The sequence below is a fragment of the Phodopus roborovskii genome, unplaced genomic scaffold (genome assembly GCF_943737965.1).
Source record: "Phodopus roborovskii unplaced genomic scaffold, PHOROB, whole genome shotgun sequence".
Lineage (NCBI taxonomy): Eukaryota > Metazoa > Chordata > Mammalia > Rodentia > Cricetidae > Phodopus > Phodopus roborovskii.
In genome coordinates this window covers 30,149,059-30,168,002 of record NW_026126434.1, presented here as the reverse complement: position 1 = coordinate 30,168,002, position 18,944 = coordinate 30,149,059, and the positions used below count along the sequence as shown (strand labels likewise).

Here is an 18,944-nt window from a genome sequence, read left to right as displayed (position 1 = left end):
GTGTGCCTCAGGTGCTCCCAAATGGGTGTAGTGTACTAGTATTCAAATCTAGAGTTGTTGGCGCATCATCCACCACACTTCTGGTAACTGTCTCCTGCATGACCTCAGGAGTCACTGTCCTCTCCCAGACCCTACCCCTCTCTCTCACCCAGGACAGTGTTCCCTGGGACCCGCTAGGACAGCAACCCGAGTCAAGTGAGGGCACAGAACATTGAGCAGCTTCTTTGTCTGCACTGCGCATGCCTGAGGCTCTGGTTTAAGCTTTGGGGATCCTCCTACTCAGGCCTCTCTTGCTCCAGGTCCTGCCATGGCTTCCTGCTGTGACTATTCCGACCTGACCCGCTGCTGTGACTCCCCTGAACTCATGGTGTCCCTGCAAGGACCTGGCTTTGGGACTTACACAGCCATTTAGTTGTCTGAATCCTTACTGTCAGTTACTAAACCTGGAATGCAAATCCTGTCTCTCCAAGTTCCCGATGGGGAAAATCAGGTTTTAATCCTTTTTTGTTTTGTTTTTCAGATTTTAACTTGTTTAAGTTTTTGTTTTTCTTTTTTGAGACAGGGATTCTTTCTTTGCCCTGGAACTCACTCTGTAGACCTGGCTGGCCTTGAACTCAGAGATCCACCTGCTTCTGCCTCCTGGTTGACTAAAGGCGGGTGCCACCAGCCTTTTGTTTTGTTTTGTTGTTTTCCAGACAGTGTTTCTCTGTATTGCTTTGGAGCTGTCCTGGAACTCCCTCTGTAGACCAGGCTGGCCTCGAACTCACAGAGATCCGCCTGCCTCTCCCTCCCGAGTGCTGGGATTAAAGGTGTGTGCCACCAACGCCTGGCCTCTGCCTGCTTTTTTACACAACCCAGAACCACCTGCCCAGGGTGGCAAAGCCCACAGTGGACTGAGCCCTCCCACATCAATCATTAATCAAAAAAAAAAAAAAAAAAAAAAAAAATTGTCTCACACAGACTTGCCTACATGCTAATCTGATGGAGGCACTCTATCAGAGGAGCTTTTCCTCTTTCCAAATGACTCTAGTTCATTTCAAGTTGACAAAAACAAAAGCTAACTGAAACCCTATGGGTAATTTTTTCCCCCTGAGCTCTCATGTAGCCCAAGATGGTCTTGAACCTGGCTCTTTATCCTTCTGCCTCAGCCTCCCAAATGTTGGGGTTACAGATGTGAGTCATCACACTGTTTAGAGGTATAAAAATTAAAGATTTTAATGCCACAAGTTTCAACTTCTTTTAGATTCTCTTCAACCCCTAGTCTGGTCAGCACTCCCTGGACTGATACCAGATGGCAGGGATCTATGGCTCTGCCCTTTGCCCTTTGAACTTTAATGCTCCCTTAATCCCAACCCTTGGGAGACTGAAGCAGGCTGTGTCCCAGCTAGGGTTTCTATTGCTGAGATCAAACAAAATGAACAAAAGCAAGTTAGGGAGGAAAGTGTTTATCTGACCCTCATTGGCCCATCATGGGAGGAAGTTAGGACAGGAACTCATACAGGGCAGGAACCTGGAGGCAGGAGCTGAGGCAGAGGCCATGGAGGGTGCTGCTTACTGGTTTGTTGCATCTTCGGTCTTATAGAATCCAGGATCACCAGCCCAGGGGTGGCGCCACTCACAACCGCCTAGGGCCTCCCCTTTCACTAATTAAAAAATGTCTTACAACTATACCTCATGGAGGCATTTTCTCAGTTGAAGTTCCGTCATTTCAGACACTTGTATCAAGTTGAAGTAAAAATACCCAGCACACTGGAAGCTTGCCTGGGCCAGATAGTGAGACTCTACCTCAAAAGTGGAGGGGATGGGGGGAGCCAGGCATGGTAGCACATGCCTTCTTTAATCCCAGCATTCAGGAGGCAGAGGCAGGCATATGTCTGCAAATTCAAGGCCAGCCTGGTCTTCAAAGCAAGTCCCAGGACAGCTAAGACTGGAGAGACAAAACAACACAAAATGTCACAAAACCCTTTTAAAGATAGGAGATAAGATACAAACCCTGACTTTCATTTCTGTCTGAAATTTTATGTGTGAGTGGTTTGCCTGCTTGCATGTATGTGTACCCTATGCGTGCAGTACCCATAGAGAACATAAGAGGGCGGGCGTCAGTTAACCTGAATCTACAGGCAGTTGTAGTCACTATGTAGGGTGCTGGGGATGGACCCTAGTCCTTTCCAAAAGTATCCGGTGCTCTTAATCGCTGAGCCATCCCTCCAGTCCTGCTCGCAAGCCTCTTAGCCAGTATGAAATCATCTTTTACCTTTTTCTTTAGCTTCCCTTCAGTGGTTTTGTTTTTAAATTCTTCTCTCACACAATATATCCCATCTGCAGTTTGCCCTCTTTCCACTCCTCCCAGTTTAGGCCACACACACCTCCCCTCTTCCCCAGACCCGTCCTCCTCTGTTCCCTCTCAGAAAAGAGCAGGCCTCCCAGGGATATCAACCTAACATAGCATAGCAAGTTACAATGAGACTAGGCACAAAGCCTCATGCCAAGGCTGGATGAGGCCACCGACTAGGAGCCTTAAGACGGCAAGCTAACAAACATAACATGAAGAGGACCTAGCTCAGACCCTCGCAGGCTCTGTGAGCCCCTATGAGCCCTGCTATATTGATTCTGTGGGCCAGTTTTCTTAGTGCTCTCAACCCCTCTGACTCCCACAACTCTTACTCCCCATCTTCCACGGGGTTCCCTGAACACCAAGGAAAGGGCTCAGTGGAGTTCTCCATTTGGGCTTTCTCTCCACCTGATGTTTAGTTGTGGGTCTCTCTGCACCTGCTCCCATCAGCTGCCAGAGGAAAGCTCTCTGATGATGATGATGATGAGGCACCAATCTACTACTCTCATTGTATTTCTTTCTTGATTTTCCTGTTTCTTATATCTCTGACGCTCTCATGAATCTCAGACTGTCCTCAAACTTTTTATGTGGCTGTGAACGGATGAACGGAACCTAGAGCCTTGTACTTGCTAGGCAAACACTCTACCAATTGAACCACATAGACCCCCACCGTTTTTTTGTTTGTTTGTTTGATCCAGTGTTTCATGTATCCCAGATGGCATCTAACTCGATGTGTTGTTGAGGATGACCTTGAACTGCTGAACTTTCTGTCTTCCCTTCCCAGGAGCCAGGCTTACAGATGTGCATCACCACAGCCAATTCATATGACTTGTGGGTATTAAATAGTTATTCAGCACCAAATTCATAATACAACAATCATAAAACAAATATTAAAGCTAAAAATATTGACTAGACACTAAAAACAAAACTTTCATTGAAAATGCATCTTAAAGTCGGGTGGTGGTAGCACACGCAGGAGGATCCTCAGTGAGTTCTAAGTCAGCCTGATCTACAAAGTGAGTTCCAGTACAGTCAGGGCTGTCACACAGAGAAACCCTTTCTCAGGGGGAAAGAAAAAGAGGAGGAGGAGGAGGAAGCAACTTAGATTCAGAAGTACAGAAAACCTGGCTTTTATTGTCCCATTGGAAGCACCATCCCGGTCAACTGCCATTTCCCAGCTAAGGCCACCAGGTGGCAGTAGGGAGCATAGTGCTCATACCCTCCCTGGAGGTTGAGGTCCAGACACCCTGGGAAGAGGAAGCAGGAACAGGTTGGGTGAGGTAGGAGTGTGCTTTATATTATTCTGACCATGAGGGGCTGAATACAGACCTCAAGGTGAAGGAGAGGGAAGCGGACAATAGACACCTGAACACAATCCAATCAGAGACTTAGGAGGGGAAAACTGAGATTCCGAGGGGCCACCAGAGGAAAGAGGTGGGCTTGAGTGTGCCCTGAGGATGCTCAAATTCCCTGGGTCCCCTCCCTATCTGTACTCTTCCTGGGGTGGGTCAAGGTCAGGCTCCTCTTGCTGTTCATGGTCCATCTCAGGGGCAGGTGGCCAGGGGTTTTCTGGGGGCTGTGTTCCTGCTGGCCAGGGGTCATCCGGCAGAGGAGGATGAGGGGGATCAGTGCTAGGGGGCTCTGGGGGCCAGACCCCAGCATTAGGCAGGTCTCTCCAGGGACGGTTGGGGCCTGGAGGTGGAGGTTCATCAAAGATAGGAGGTACCCCTGGCCACGGGTCACCAGGGATTGGGGGGCCCAGAGGCAATGCTGGGGAGTCGTCCTCTTCTTGGGCTTCTGTGGGTCTGGGAGAGGGGTCTCCACTGCCTGAGATGCCTGTAGAGGAGGAAGGAAAAGCGATGCAGTCACAGACCACTCCTCCCCCAGCTTCAGACCCCAAGGCTGAGCCTCCCTCACATCAGCACAGCCTGAGCTGGCCCCAGGACGGACCTCCCCAGAGAGCTCCCCATACATTTCCCGAATACCATCTTCAGTAAAAGCCCTGAGCTCATCAGAACCACCCACACGATCGATCGAGCCTCCAAATGGCTCTGTCCAACCTAGGTTGGAATACCCCACCGGAACTGCCCCCAGGCTGGTCTGCACCCAAGGTGGTCTTGGCCCCACACTGCACTCAGACCCCCATCTGTTATATAAAACCAGTCCTCAACATAGACCCCTGTCCCAGTGACTCCACACGCTCAAACTCCTGTCATCCCATCCCTCCACCTGACCTCGCAACATATTCAGGATCAAGCTGCCCCTGCAGGCCTTCCCAGGGCTTCCCCGCTAATGACCCACCCAGAATCCCTTCCACTCCTCATTCCATTTACTCCTTCCCTCCCTGGGGGGGGGGGTCCCCTCCCTAAGGGTGAGCCATTTGATTCTCTCCATCACCCGAGCTGTGCTCCCGGCCTCTTCCGGCTTACCTCCGGCACACAGGCAAAGGACCAGGAGCCCCAGCAGCTTCCAGTTGAGCATTATGGCTGTTTACCAGCCCCCACGGTGGGGTGCTCTAAGTCTAGGTGCCAGAGAACCCGACAGGCTTTAAATTTATAGTAGAGGAGCAAGAGGAGGTGGCCAGTCTGTGGGGAGGGGCCAGCCAAGTGACTGTGAGGAATCCCAAGCAGAGTCCAACTGGTCAGACCCGTTTACAAAGAACCTGCCCGGAACAACTCTTCAGTCCCCCAGCCCAGATCATCAGCCAGGTCTCCCTATCAATGATCCAGACCCCAGAAGGCCCCACCCCTGTTTTCACACCTCTTCCATCCACACCCGGCAGGCAGCCTTCAGTACCCACCTGTCATCTCCGTAATCACAGGGAAGGCCACCTTTCATCCCTGTTATTGGATGCCACAAAATGGGGGCAAACCCTGCGTGGGGAAGCTTGGTAATTACAGGAGGCAGGACGCCTGGGTCAGCTAGTACCCCCTAGACTGGCATCACAGCCTTGGAGCTCCCCCTCCCCCACTTCCCTCTGGACCAGGCCTGTCTCTTCAGCTACACAAGGACCTCCCAGACAGTGACATCTAAGGAATTCCACGGGGAGCCACCTGTGTGACTAGAAGCCAGGATATCCTGGTTCCTGACCCCATGCAGAGAGGATTGCATCAACCCCAAAGGCTTAGGAAGACGCACCCCCACCCACCATGTAATCTGGTTTCTTTTTCCTTCCTCAGCACCAGGGCCCTGGGTCCCTCAACCCTCTCACCACCCATGAGAGACTCCTGAAGAACAACTCCATCCCCCACACACTTTATTCTCCACCTGGTCTGTTTGGTTATTGCATCTTCACTTTCAAGCACAGTTCCCAGAGCACTCTTGGGGCCACATCTTGACCCTCAGACTCCCAAGATTTTAACCCACTGTTACTCTCTCTCCTTACTCCCACTCAACACCCAAAGACTTTTTAAAATGTGCATGTGTGGTTTTTTATTTTATGTGTATTGGTGTTTTGCCATGGGCGTTGGGATGGTTGGGAGCTCCCACATGAGTGCCCCAGGTTCTCCGGATGAGCAGCCAGTGTTCTTTTTTGGGGGAGGAGAAGGTTGGAGACAGACATTATCTGTGTAGCTTTAGCTCTCCTGGAACTCGCTGTAAGGATTCAGGCATCATGCTGGCCTGCCCCTGCCATCTGGCAGAATGCACTCAGGCAGTGCCCTGGTCAGTCCAGGGTTCCTTGGTTTTGTATTCTGCACGCAGGTGCAAAGGACTCCTTTAAAAGACATACCCCCCACCCCCCACCCCTCCACCCACTTTGCTTTCTTTGCTATTTGCTTCTTGCTGTCTTTTCCTGGCTTCTCTCCTCGCCTCTCTCTCTCTCTTCTCTTCTGTTCCCAGTGCCTCTATGTGCCTTTACCTTTCCCTTCACTCCCCTTTATAAAGAAAGGTCTCACTCAAGCTCTGTCGGTCACCCTCACCTGTTGTGGAACCTGCTATGCTCTTCCACGTGCTCCCTTAACTTGGGACCCCACCCCACCCCCTTCTCTACCTTTCTCCAACTTTAATATATAACTGTAAAAAAAGAACCACATTCGCTCTGTAGACCAGGCTGGCCTTGAACTCAGAGATCCGCCTGCCTTTGCCTCCTGAGTGCTGGAGCTAAAGGCGTGCGCCACTATCAACCAGTGAAGCCAGGGTTCTTAACCCCAGAGCCATCTCTCCAGACCACCCCAAATCCCTTTACAACACAATTCGGAGCAGCTTTGGAGTAAAATCCAACTCTGCTTAGCATCCTCTGCCCTGAACCACTGAGCCTGCCATCCCCCCCACCCCATGCCACCCATGTCATCACCCAAAGAAAATAATTCTAAAACAAAAAGTGAAAGTAAAGAAAACTTGGTCCAGGTAGCCGTGACACATGCCAGCACTTGGGAGGCAGAGGCAGGTGAATCTCTGAGATCGAGGCCAGAATGATCTACATACATAGTGAGCGCCAGGGATACCAGGAGACCCTGTCTCAAAAGTCAAAACAAAACCAACCAAAAACCCCAAACCTAGGAGTTTCTCAAAACACTTCCAGAGCAGTTAGGGAGGGGGTACCACTCAGGGGAAGGGTGGAGTGGGAGGACATGCTTCTCTGTGCCCCACAGCCTCAGGAGCTGCCTTCAGGGAGAGCCCCAGGCTCCCAGATACCTCCAAGCAACAGCTCCACTACAGCCATCTTTATTTATTGAGGAATTCAACCTTAGTGGAAGCTAGGGCCCCAAGGCTTGCTGGGGAACAGGCTGGAATGGTCCCTGCTCCGCATCTTCCCAATCCAACCCTCCTGGTGTGTGTGTGTTGGTGGGGGTCTGGCTCCTGGGCTCCTGCTCAGCAGTGGTCTGAGGAAGGGCACCGAATGTTCTGGTTATCGCACCGAATGTTCTGGTTATCTTCTGGATAAATAGCCTCCTCTCTGGAAATGGCCTCGCTCAGGCCTTGCAGATTGTCGAACAGGACAGTCAGGGACCCTGATACAGAAGACACTTCAGGGTAAGAAAGGGCAGGCTCTGTGCTGCCCAGGGCAAAGGGTTGCAAAGGCTGGGAGGGCCTGAGGGAGGTTCCTGGGTACGCTGTGGCGGCGACAGCGTGGGGGCATGTGGGTGTAATCACCTTTAACAGATTCCCTGGATGGTGCAGCTGCTGGCGACTTGTGTTCTGGAGACTCTACAGGCTGGGGGCTGCACCCCACAGGTTTCTTATCCATTCCCAAGGGAAGCACTGTCAACAGCCGCTGCTGCTTGTAACGGGAGAGGAGACCCTCCTGCTTCAGGGTGGCCTGGGGAGGAGAGGGTCAGCCGCGACGCCCCGCCCCACCCCGCCCCGGCCATGTGCACCGCCCCCACCTATCCACACCTTTACTCACCCACCAGTACCATGACCTTGCTCCCCGCGGCCCCTACCAGCATGAGGTTTTTGTCCCTCTCCAGCTCCTTTACTCGCCGGGCTAGCCGCTGCCCCTCCTCCTTCCGGGCTTCATCCTGAAGGCGTCTGAGCTCCTGGTTCCGCTCCTTTTCCCGGGTGGCTTTGTGCTGGATCTGGCGCAAGGAAACCACTAAAGAGATAGGAGTGGGTCAGCCCAGAGCCCAGAAAGCGAGATCAGGTTCTCAGCTCTGGTTCTCAGGGTCTCTTGCACACCACATGCCGACTGATGCCAGGGGATCCTGGGCTCTGTGAACCCCAGGTGCCTTCTCATCTCTGATTCCAGTTCCTTAGGCAAGACCTGGACTGGGCCTGGAGTTAGAGGTCCTGTAACTAACAGATCCTCATGTGATCTGTGCTACTGTTGTTTTGAGCCAGGCCTCAATATGTAGCCCACCCAGGCTGGCCTTAAACTATCCTGCCTCTTACTCTCAAGTGCTGGGATGATAGGCAAGCGTGATCTTATGACACTGGAGTGTGTCTGTGGGGTGTGCAGCTGAACCGTCATGTCTGCAACTTACATGACTCAAATGTCTACCCATGTAACCATGGGCATAGGTAAGAGAGAGGGGTGTTGACTGCACGGACCCTCCCTTATCCAAGTGTTCAGTGTCTGTCTGGGGTGGGATGGGACTAACAGCCTTAGGTCTCTGCCGCTTCCTTCCTGGAAGGGCGGAAGGGCAAAGTCCTCCCCAGCACATCTTACCAGCCTTGGCCTGCTCCCTCCGAGCCTCATTCAGCCTCCTCTTTGTGTCTGAGAGCTGTTCCCGCAGCCGAGTTTCCACCTCGGCCACCTTCTCTTGCAGAGCTGCAGTGAGGGTACAAGGCATTATCAGGGTGAGCTGCCCGTCCTGCAGGCTGGCATGCACCGCCACGCACGCACCACCATGCTCGCTCCCACACGCTCCCACACCTTGCCCGTAGATCTTCTGTTGCTGCGTCAGCTCCTGCCGGAGGTTGGCAGCTTCCTCGGTACTCTCCTGCTGCCCCTGGCGGGCTGCCTCCAGCTGCTGCCCCACGCTGGCCAGGGACTCCTGGGCACGCTGCAGCTCCTGCTCCAGCTGCTGGGCCACCTCGTTCAGCTGTTGGCGTTCTGCCTCCCCTAAAAGGAAGTTCTCCTGCACCTGAGCCTCAGACCCCAAGTCTTCCCCAGCTCCATCCATCCACCCATCCAGGCAGGCAGGCATACCTTGCTCCCGTGCCCGGCCCACCTCCTGCTGGATAAGGTGGGCGCTCAGCTGCAGCTCAGCATCCAAGCGGTTCCGTTCTTCCCGTAGCTGCTCCAACTCAAGGCTCAGATCTGCGTCCGGTGGGCGTGCAGGTGGGGGTGGGGGACAGCTGGGACAGACATGGTGAAAAAGTCAGAGGAAATTCCCTCCGCAGCGCCCTGAGCAGTGCCTCTATCCCTCCTTGGTCCTCTCTGAGTCCCAGTAACCAATACCAGATTGCCCTCAACATCCATACACCCTCCACCTCTGTGTGCTTGAACTTCACCTTTCCAGGCGCAGCTGAACGAGGGACAGTTTTCGAGCCATCAAACCTGAGGAGGAAAGGCAAAAGTCAGGAAGATGGGAACACATGGACAGAAGGACAGCAGGAGCACAGGGCAACAGAGGATAGACGTGGGGTTAGATCCAGGGCTACGAGGAAGAGGAAGGAGGCCAGGCAAGGGGGGGGGGACAATTGCTATACCCACCCTTAATGGTATGGACCTTGCGGACGGCATAGCTGAGTCGGTTGCTGAGGCTGGGAATGCGGGCTACAGCCTGATTCACCCTGGTCATGGTGCTATGGAGGTTGTTCTGAGTGCTGAAAAGGCACAGGTCACTCACCCTCCACCCTCCCCTCGTCATGTCTGAAGGACCTGCAGGGTGTGTGCACAGGGCACATCTGTCCTGCACTGTCCATCACATGAGGCAGTAGGTGGGCTGTAGAGGGGAACAGAAGCCACCAGGAGGGACAAGACCTTGGCAGACCTTGCAGGTCACAGCAGGTCAATCAAGCTCCTTAGTACATCTTTAAAAACTTAAATGCTTAAGCTTTAGTGACCATCAGGTAAAAGCATCCAGCTGAAGCTGGTCCCTCGGTGGTGGCACACTCCTTTACTTGCAGCACCCAAGGCACAGGCAGGTGGATCTCTGTGACTTTGAGGTCAGCCTGGTCCATCAGTCCTCCTGGAGGCAGAAGGTACTTGGTGTGCAATGCTTTGAATCTGGGCAGTGGCTCTTTTCCATCTAGTCTGATTATCTCTGCAGGTTTTAAAGTTTCATCTTTTTTTTTTTTTTTCCCTTCTGTGCTAGGGATGGAAACCAGGAATTCCTGAATGCCAGGCACATGCTCCATTGAGCTATAGACCAACCTGGCTGTACAATTTAGATGCTTTCCCAACTAAACAGGGCGTAAGTGCACAGGAAAGAAGGGAGGGAGAGAGGGGGTTTGGACCCTCGAGGTCCCGTCACTGAGCTGTGCAGCCTTGGCTCCGCCCAGCTGCCCTACTTGGCTTCAAAAGCTGCTAGCCTGAACTGCAGGGAGCAGGATTCAGGTTCACAGTGGGAGACACAGCGGGATAGAGGTGCTCCCTCTCCCTCTGCACCTCCAGCCCCTCCCGCCTAAGGCTCTTCGGGTTGCCAGAAGCTAGGGAAGCGGCCTCCACCACCACCACTCCCTCTGATCCCCCCCTCCCCCCCTGGAAGATACCTGTTCATTGCGCTGACTACTAACTTCAGCTGCTCCTCGGCAGAAGCTGCCAGTTGCTCCTGCCGCCGTCTGGCTTCCAGAGCCCGATTCAGCTCCATCTGCAGGGTCTGGGAGGATGCAGTTTTGTGTGTGTGTGAGCGTGCGCATGTTTTCTTTTAAGCTTCCTTCCTCCCTGGTGGCTGGCCCAGGGACCCTGGCGCAGCCAGAGTCTTCTTCACCCTCCCTCTAGTCTCCCGACTCACACCTTGGTGCTCATCTGCTCCACCTCCAGCTCCGCGGCTTTGTCTTGTAGGGCTCGCTGCAAGATGGCCTGCTCAAGGCTCTGGGCCGTCACTTGTTCCTGGAGCTCTGCTACCTAGAGGAGCAGAGGGAGCTGGACAGGGAAGTCTAAAGCCGAAGCCGGAGAGTGAAGGAGACAGAGCGGAATCTCTGAAGTAGGGCTAGAGACACTGGTTATTCTTGCAGAGGACCTGGGTTCAATTCCCTCTACCCTCACCATGGCTCAAACCCTGTGTAATTCCAGTTCCAGGGCAGCCAACACGTTCTGACTTCCATGGGCACACAGTACATATACATACACACACACAGTCAAAACATTCCTACACACAAAATAAAATAAATACACCCCAACCCCCAGCCCCGGCAAGACAGGGTCTTACTATGTAGCTTTGGCTGTCCTGGAACTCACTGTGGAGACCAGGCTGGCCTCGAACTCAGAGAGATCTGCCTCTGCTTCCCTAAGTGCTGGGATTAAAGTCGTGTGCCACTATGCCCATCGTCAAAAACAAACAAACAAACAAACAAACAAATAATGAAGTCAGGCAGTGACAGCACACGCCTGCCTTTAATCCCAGCACATGGGAGGCAGAAACAGATGTAGCTCTGTTCTTGTCTCTCTCTTTTAAAATCTTACTTTATGTGCACTGGTGTTTTGCCTGCATGTATGTCTGGGTGAAGGTGTCAGATTGCCTGGCATTGGAGTTACAGACACTTGTGAGCTGCAATGTGGGTACTGGGTATTGAACCTGGATCCTCTGGAAGAGCATCCAGTGCTTTTAACCACTGAGCCATCTCTCTCCAGCCCCAGATCTCTGAGTTTAAGGCCAGACTGGTCTACAGAGCGAATTCTAGGACAACTAGGGATACACAGTGAAATCCTGTCTCGAAAAACAAAACAAAACAAAAGAAGAAGAAAAAATAAAAAGGGAAGAAAGCTGAGCAGTGGTATATACCTTTACTCCCTGCACTTGGGAGGCAGAGGCAAGTGAATAATCTCTCTCTGTTGAGTTCAAAGCCAGCCTGGTCTACAGAGTGAGTTCCAGGACAGCCAAGACTACACAGAGAAAGCACAGCACAGCACAGCAGTCTGAGGGTGAGGCAGCCAAGCGGGTGGTGACCAGCTGCAGGAGCTTGCAAACGGCCCAGCTCGTCTTTCCAACCCATGGCTGCTGCACTTTGAGAAACCATCCTGACCCTTGACTATGCCATGCCCTGATGGATGCTGTCACCTCCTCAGAAGCCATCCCTGGCCATCCTACCTATCCACTTCAGTCTCGGTTGACATTACCCATTGTCCTACTTATTGGTTCGCCTTCCTTCAGAACTAGGAAGTTCATGAGGATGTGTGGCAACTGCCCAAAGAATAAGCACCACCATTGTGGGGCTGAGTGCAGAATAATGATAAACAGAGCCCCTGACCTGGTCCCTCAGCCCCTTCATGGAGTCTCTGTGCTCCAGGTCCTGGGCCTTGAGCTGTACCATGAGGACAAACACCTTCTCCCGCCATCGACGCAGCAGCAACTGGCACTTCTTAGGATACTCGGGCTCCAGGACATCTGAAGGCAGAATCTGAAGGCCGGAAGGGGGAGAAGGTACTTCTGAGGAAGCAGGAAGGGGTGACCTTTGTTGTTCCTGACCTATTGTGGTGGGTAGGAAGTGAGGTTTTGGAGGAAAGAGACCGTAACAGGTTTGGGCACAGACAGGCGCGCACACATGCCGAGGGAAACCCTTGTAGCAGGCCTGCAGGGTCTGGCGGATGAGGGGTCCTACCTTCCTGGTCAGCTCCTCTTCCTGCAGGGCAAGCATGTGTGTGAGGCTCTGTACCCGAACCTGCAGCAACTCAATGGTGGCCTGAAGGTCAGCCCGGTCCTCCTTCAAGCACTGGGAAGAACTTGGTCAGTCAGGATCTCCTTGCTATACCCAGGTCTAAGCCCAGGCAGTCTAAGCCCCGTGAGCCGAGCAACTGCATGACCTCTCTTCCTGGGAGCTGTGTTCTCTCCTCCCAGGCCACTCCCTGATGCCCACCTGCACCGTGTCTAGAAGCTCCTTCCGTTCCGGCTCCCATGCCTGCTTATGCACCTCAGGAGGGACTTGTTCCCCCACGTACTTCCTCAGACTTTCGACCAACATCACCTGAGCTTCCAGCTCTTCCTGAGTCTTACTAGGTAGGGTACAAGCAGAAAGGGGACAGTCCTCAGTGGAACGGCCCAGATGCCCCCACCTGCCTGGCCCTGCCCTGCTGCCCCTGCCTGCTGACCTCAGTTGACTCCGAAGTAGCTCTGCCTCCTTCTGGGCCATGGTCAGCTGTTTGGTTTCCCCTGCCCGTTTCATTTCCAGGGCACTCAGGGACTTCTCCAAGCACTCAGCCTTGCTGGTCAGAGTGGCAAGAGCCATCTGGTGGGCTTGGGTCAGGGAGGACAGCTGCAGAGGAGGAGCACATTCAGGGAAGACTGCTTAAGGGGCTTGGCAGGCAAGAGTGTATCCTGCTCTTCCAGGACTCAGTTCTCAGCATCCACAGATGGCCGTTCAGAGGACCCACTATCCTCTTCTGGCTCTGGCCTTCTCCCCCCCACCCCATATACACACACTGTGCACATGGCAACACACATGTGGTACACACCAACACAACACACAACATAACACAAACACATACACACACGGTGCACACTCACCAACACAACACACCTAAACAAAAATAAATCTTTAAGGCTCACCCCAGCTTGAGAGCCACCCAACAGATCACCAGCTATAAGCAAATGGAGAATTCTCAGCATCTGATTCTTCCTGGTTAGTTTCAAACATTCATCAATTCCTGCCTCTCTGTGTCTACTGCTAACAGCCCAAGTAAACCATGCCACCCCATGCCTGAGTGTTTGTGGGCTGGGAAAATGGCTGTGTCGGTTGCTTCACTAGCGTGAGGACCTGAGTTGGGATTCCCTACAATCTACATAAAAAGCTGAGTATGCCTGTAGTCACCCAACCCTGTAAGACGGGAGGAGACATGGTCAGACCCCTGAAGCTTCCAGGCTAGCTAGTCTGGCCTACGTGTTAGTTACAGGCCAATAAAGACCCTGTCTCAGACAAAAGGTACGTGAGGACCCACACCTGTGCTAAGCACACTCATACCCTCACCCACATATACCCACACCCAAATGTACACGAACCCTTCAGTGGTGCTGAGCATGGTGGTGGCAAATGCCTATGCTCCATGTGCTGGTTAGTTTTTGGTCAACTTGACACAAGCTAAATTTTTGTTTTGTTTTTCGAGACAGGGTTTCTCTGTGTAACAGTCCTGGCTGTCCTGGAACTCTCTCTGCCAACCGGGCTGGCCTCAAATTCAGAGATCTGCCTGCCTCTGCCTCCGGAGTGCTGGGATTAAAGGTGTGTGCCACCACTACCAGGCTGTCAAGCTAGAGTTTTTGGGGAGCGGAACCTCAGTTGAGAAAAATGTATTCATCAGACTATTCTATAGGCAAGTCTATAGGGCATTTTCTGGGTTAATGATTGATGTGTGAGGGCTCAGCCCACAGTGGGGTGGTGCCACCCCTAGGTAGGTGAGGAGCAAGCCAGTAAGCAGTGTCCCTCCTTGGCCTCTGCTCCAGTTCCTGCCTCCGGGTTCCTGCCTCAGTTTCCCTCAGTAGACTGTGGCCAGGGATGTGCAAACCAAACCCACCCTCTCCTTCCCATGATGCTTTTTGTCATGGTACTTTATGGCAGCAATAGAGCTGGAGAGATGACTCAGGGGTTAAGAGTCTTCCAGAGGTCCTGGGTTCAATTCCCAGCAACCACATGAAAGCTCACAACCATCCATAAGAAGATCTGGTGCCCCCTTCTGGCCTGAAGGTACACATACAGGCAGAGCACTGTATACATAATAAATACATTAAATTTTTTTAAAAAGGAAAGGAAAGAAACCTTAAGACATTCCAGTTGCTTGGGGAGTAGGGTCAGGAGTTCAAGGCCAGCCAGGGATATATATAACAAGGCCATACATTAATATCCCCACCCCCCAAAACGGCCTTGCCATAGCCACCAAGCCTGCTGCCAATAATTCCCAACCTCTCTCTGAGGCTCTCCCTGCTCCCCTTGTGCAGGCACTGTCCCGCCCTCAGGAAGGCCTCTCATCCGTTCCCTGCCTGTAGCTCTCTGACCCTACTTCACCACGTGCTCGAGGATGCTCTAGGGAGAGAGGGCTTTCTCACTAGACCCCAGGCAGTGCCAGAAGTCAAGGGTAAAGTGTCTGCCCTGCTTCCTCCTGCCAGCTCCGTCTCTACAAGTATGAGTCTTTTTAGACATAAAATACAAAACTGGTTGTGTTATTTCCCATGCCCTTTTTTCCCCCTGGAGTCTGATGAGGTGGTGCACACCTTTAACCCCAGCACTTGGGAGGCAAAAGCAGGAGGACCTGTGAATTCCAGGCCAGTCAGAGCCACAGAGCGAGACCCTGACTCAACAACAAAACAACAACCAAAAAAAAAAAAAACCTTTTCCAGGGACACTGGGGCTGAACCTATAGCCTTGTGCACACCAGGCAAGCACTCTACTGCTGAACTACATTCCCAGTTTCTTAAAACCTTCCACTGGTTATTTGTCATCTGTCAAACTATCAGCCGTTCATCTCACTCACAATGACTATAGAGTCGACTTCTGAACATGCTATCAATTATACGGGTTATCAAACATCAAAGCAGGGTGTTTGCTTAGTGAAGCAACAAATTCAGAGAGCCTTCTCAGTGATGACTCACAGGGCAATATTATAAACAAGACACTCAAGTTTATAGCCTCCCTTCCCGACCTCTCCATCGCCTCTGGTGGCCCTTCCTGTCCCCAGACCACATTACTGCTCTTGAACCCTTTGGCACTTTCCCAGCTGCAACTGGCTATGGCCACAATTGGGCATGTCCTACACTGGGCTGTAACTCCACTCATGAGAAGAGACTCAGGCAACTTGGTCACTCAATCAATCCCCAGCCAGCTCAGACCTCAAGGACGGCAAAGAGAAGCACTGGGCATTCTGACTGGACGTTCTACCCTTCCCAGTCTTCCCCAGGACCCATACTCCCCTTCCCCACTCCCTCCACCATATTCCCACAAGAGTACTTGGTACTGAATAGGGAGAAATACTTCCGGAGAGTTTCAAATGGTGCACACTCCCATGGCTCCCAAAAAACAAGTGCAGCCCAAGGAAGAACAAAATACCCAAGTTCTCCCTCCAAGATCCCATGGCTCTGTGCAATTTGCTGGAAAGTGCACCCTGATACATTTCTAAGCCCCTCTCACCCCAGGTTCACCTGCTCTTGGTGCAGACTCTGAATCTCCTGCAGCTCCCTCTGGTTCCCCTCCTCCAGGTTCTTCCGGATCATCTCAGCTCCAGCTAAGGCAGCACGCAGGCCCTCAGCCTCAGCTTGGCCAGCCTTCTCTGCTACAGCAAGAGCGTCTAACTCCATGGCCTGAGCCTCCAACCTCATCTTCTGTTGCAGGGAGGTCTCCCGTAGTGTCCGGACCTCCTCCTCCAGCCTCCGCAACTCTTGGAGCTGCCGAGAGATCAGCTCGGCCTGCTGGCTCAAGGCATTGGAGACCCCCAGCTCCAAAGACCTTCAAAGGCAGTTGAGCACAGGTGAGATGCGTCCCCGGTACCAGCAGGAAGGTGGAGACAGCAAAGAGAATTAATAACCCTCTACTTTATGTGGGGAAGCAGGGGCTAAAACTGAGGCAGGAGGATCTCCATCCGCATTCACACCATCATCACTTTCTGGGCTCAGGGGACCTAAGGGCTTGTGAGACCCAGTGAGGAACACAACCTCTCCAGAGAGCCATTTGTAAGCAGACAGATTAAACATCAAGCATGCACAGAGGAAGTAAACATTCCCAGTGCAAGGGTCAGAAGAATGTTCAGAGACATCTGGATTTCCAGTTTAGGGCAGCGAAGGGGCAGGGACTGAGCTTCTGGCACCAAGTGTTAACTAGAGACTTCTTTGTTGTTTCATTTGAGACTATGTTAAAGTTAAAACCTTCCTTTTTATTTAGACAGAAAAGAGGAGATGAGCTTCTGTATACATGTTTCCCTTATTGGTTGACGAATAAAACACTGTTTGGCCAATAGCCAGTAGAAGTAGGAAGATAGGCGGGATTAGGAGACAAGGAGAATGCTGGGGACAGAGACACTGCAAGGAGATGCCATGTAGCCACCAAAGGAGTAACAGGTCTGGGCATTCTCCAGTAAGTCAAGACCATGTGGAAATACATAATTTAAGACAGAGCTAGCCAGTAAGAGGCCCTAGCCATCATCCAATAGTTTTATAATTAATATAGCATCCATGTGTTTATTTGGGGTCGAAGTGGCAGCAGGACCGGGTGGGGAAGAAAAACTCTAGCCACATTTGTTACCTGGGAATTTAAGCCCAGAGCTTTTTTTGCTGTTTTTGTTAGCCCAGGTGCATACTGGTACATGCAATGTAGGTACCAACAATGGCCTACAGAAAACCACACAAATTATGGAACCAGGGGCTGCTGAAATAAAGGGATGTGTGTATAAAGGATCATCATCGAGTCTGAGAAAAAGTGATTGACAGAGCCCTACCTGTCTCTCCGCCCTGGCCCCTGCCCATCTCCACCAACATCCTGTTCCCATATGGTCACTGAAGGCCTCTGAGCGTCCAGTCGCCTCTTTAGGACATCTTGGCCAGCCCTGGATTGGACCAGGGGAATGTCTGAAGCCCAGGTCGGGGCCATTCTGCGCAGAGTTGGAAGGGGCCGAGCTTGGAAGTGGGAGGGAGGAACCAGTCCAGCAAAACCTGAGGGGGGTCACAAAAGTAAAGACTGTCAGCTTCTCAGAGAGACAGAGAGAGAGAGAGAGAGAGAGAGAGGAGATCCACGGCCTCCTTGACTGGCCTCACTGACCTGAAGGTGGCAACATCTCCACGCTACCTGAAGTCTCTAGATCTTGTCCCCAAGCGTGCACGTTTCCCTGGACAATATGAGAAACAAGAACACTCCAACTCAGTTTTCAGGACACTTTCCAAAGAGAAAGTCCTATAATAACAAAGTCATAAGCCTTCAGTTACTGACAGATCTACCCAGCTCTGAGCGTCTCTTTCCCCATTTCCCTAACAAGGCAGACAATAACCAAACCACTTGCTTGTCCTGACCACGCTCCTGACCACAAACCAGGCAACAACCATGGGGTAATTGTAAGGAGATGGGAGCCAGGGGGGTGCTCTTGGGGATTGCTTCTACTACAGGATTGTGGGTGGTGCCTTTACCTTCCTCCTTAAGTGTCTATGGTCCCTGCAGCTAAGGGCTGGAGGTGAGAGGTCTGGTAGGGAGCACAGTCTCCATACATCTCGCCATGGTGTAGTAGGGGCATTGGGAAGCCCATCTAGGCACCAGCGAGCCATGATTTCTGGGTCATTTCCTATTAAAGCGTTAGCCCAAGACCTGGCCCCAGATGAATGAAACCACATAAAGGGTTAAGCGGCTTCCCTAGGATCCCTGAGGAATCCAAGCAGCCCAGAGCCGTTGCTGAGCAGCCAGCTTCCTGCTATCTATCTCATCTGAGTCTCCCTGCAGCGGGCCTCAGTGTCTCTATCCCCTCTGCTTCCATTCTCGAAGACCTTCTCTATTCCAAGTCCTACAGCATCTTCTTTGTCCAACTCCCATCCGAACTCAAATGTGTTTGTTTGTTTGACTCAACAACGAGATTCCTACCCGCTTCTCTTCCTAGTCCTAGTCTGCATTTTTCTTGACGTAATGATCCAGGTCGGTCCCTGTCCTCGGTCTCTCATCTCCTCTCCTGCACAAACCCCTGGCTCATCCCCCCCACCCCCTTCAGGACCCTGAGCTGTAAAGCTGCCCCGACCCCCTCATCTGTTCTTTTATTGGGCTCCTGCACCCCTCTTCCCCTATGGACCCCTCCACCCACCCTAGCACCCCCTCTCAGAACCCTTTCCGCCCCCAACCGACTCTGTTAGAACGCCCCTTACCCAGCGCGAGATCCGCCCTCTTGCCACGCCCCTTAGCACCTAGCTCCCTGACTAGGCTTCACGCCCTGAGTACGCATGCGCGCTCTGCGGGTGGGTTGGCGGGCTTCACGAAAGCCTCAACAACCCCTGCATGCCGGAAGGAGGAAGAAAGAAGAACGGGGCTCGCAGGCACAATGACGCCTCAGGCCTTCTCCGCGCCCTGGCGGCCCCTGCCCACCCCAGGAACCCGGGAAAACGTGTAAGCCAATCAG

General features: G+C 52.5%; 2 protein-coding genes across 9 annotated transcripts; both read right to left on the bottom strand.

The window, feature by feature from the left end:
- Positions 1-3,649: 3,649 nt before the first annotated feature.
- On the bottom strand, positions 3,650-4,927 carry Psors1c2 (psoriasis susceptibility 1 candidate 2). Its single transcript, XM_051186566.1, has 2 exons — positions 4,762-4,927; positions 3,650-4,168 (listed from the first exon to the last, which is right to left on the bottom strand). The coding sequence occupies exons 1-2, from the start codon at positions 4,811-4,813 to the stop codon at positions 3,816-3,818; spliced, it is 405 nt and encodes a 134-aa protein (XP_051042523.1). The 5' UTR covers positions 4,814-4,927; the 3' UTR covers positions 3,650-3,815.
- Positions 4,928-6,981: 2,054 nt separating this feature from the next.
- On the bottom strand, positions 6,982-18,793 carry Cchcr1 (coiled-coil alpha-helical rod protein 1). 8 transcript variants are annotated; one of them, XM_051187369.1, is made up of 19 exons: positions 18,694-18,793; positions 17,612-17,743; positions 17,292-17,505; positions 16,003-16,306; positions 12,969-13,132; positions 12,737-12,872; positions 12,482-12,592; positions 12,131-12,280; positions 10,677-10,787; positions 10,433-10,539; positions 9,432-9,544; positions 9,230-9,275; positions 8,925-9,073; positions 8,649-8,837; positions 8,442-8,543; positions 7,717-7,868; positions 7,427-7,592; positions 7,204-7,284; positions 6,982-7,149 (listed from the first exon to the last, which is right to left on the bottom strand). In XM_051187369.1, the coding sequence occupies exons 2-19, from the start codon at positions 17,625-17,627 to the stop codon at positions 7,145-7,147; spliced, it is 2,316 nt and encodes a 771-aa protein (XP_051043326.1). In that variant the 5' UTR covers positions 17,628-17,743; positions 18,694-18,793; the 3' UTR covers positions 6,982-7,144. The 8 variants fall into 8 exon arrangements, 6 of the variants coding, with proteins under 6 accessions (XP_051043326.1, XP_051043328.1, XP_051043327.1 ...); XM_051187371.1 differs by having other exon boundaries at positions 7,427-7,550; XM_051187370.1 differs by having other exon boundaries at positions 17,612-17,678; positions 18,694-18,784.
- Between the last annotated feature and the right edge of the window lie 151 nt (positions 18,794-18,944).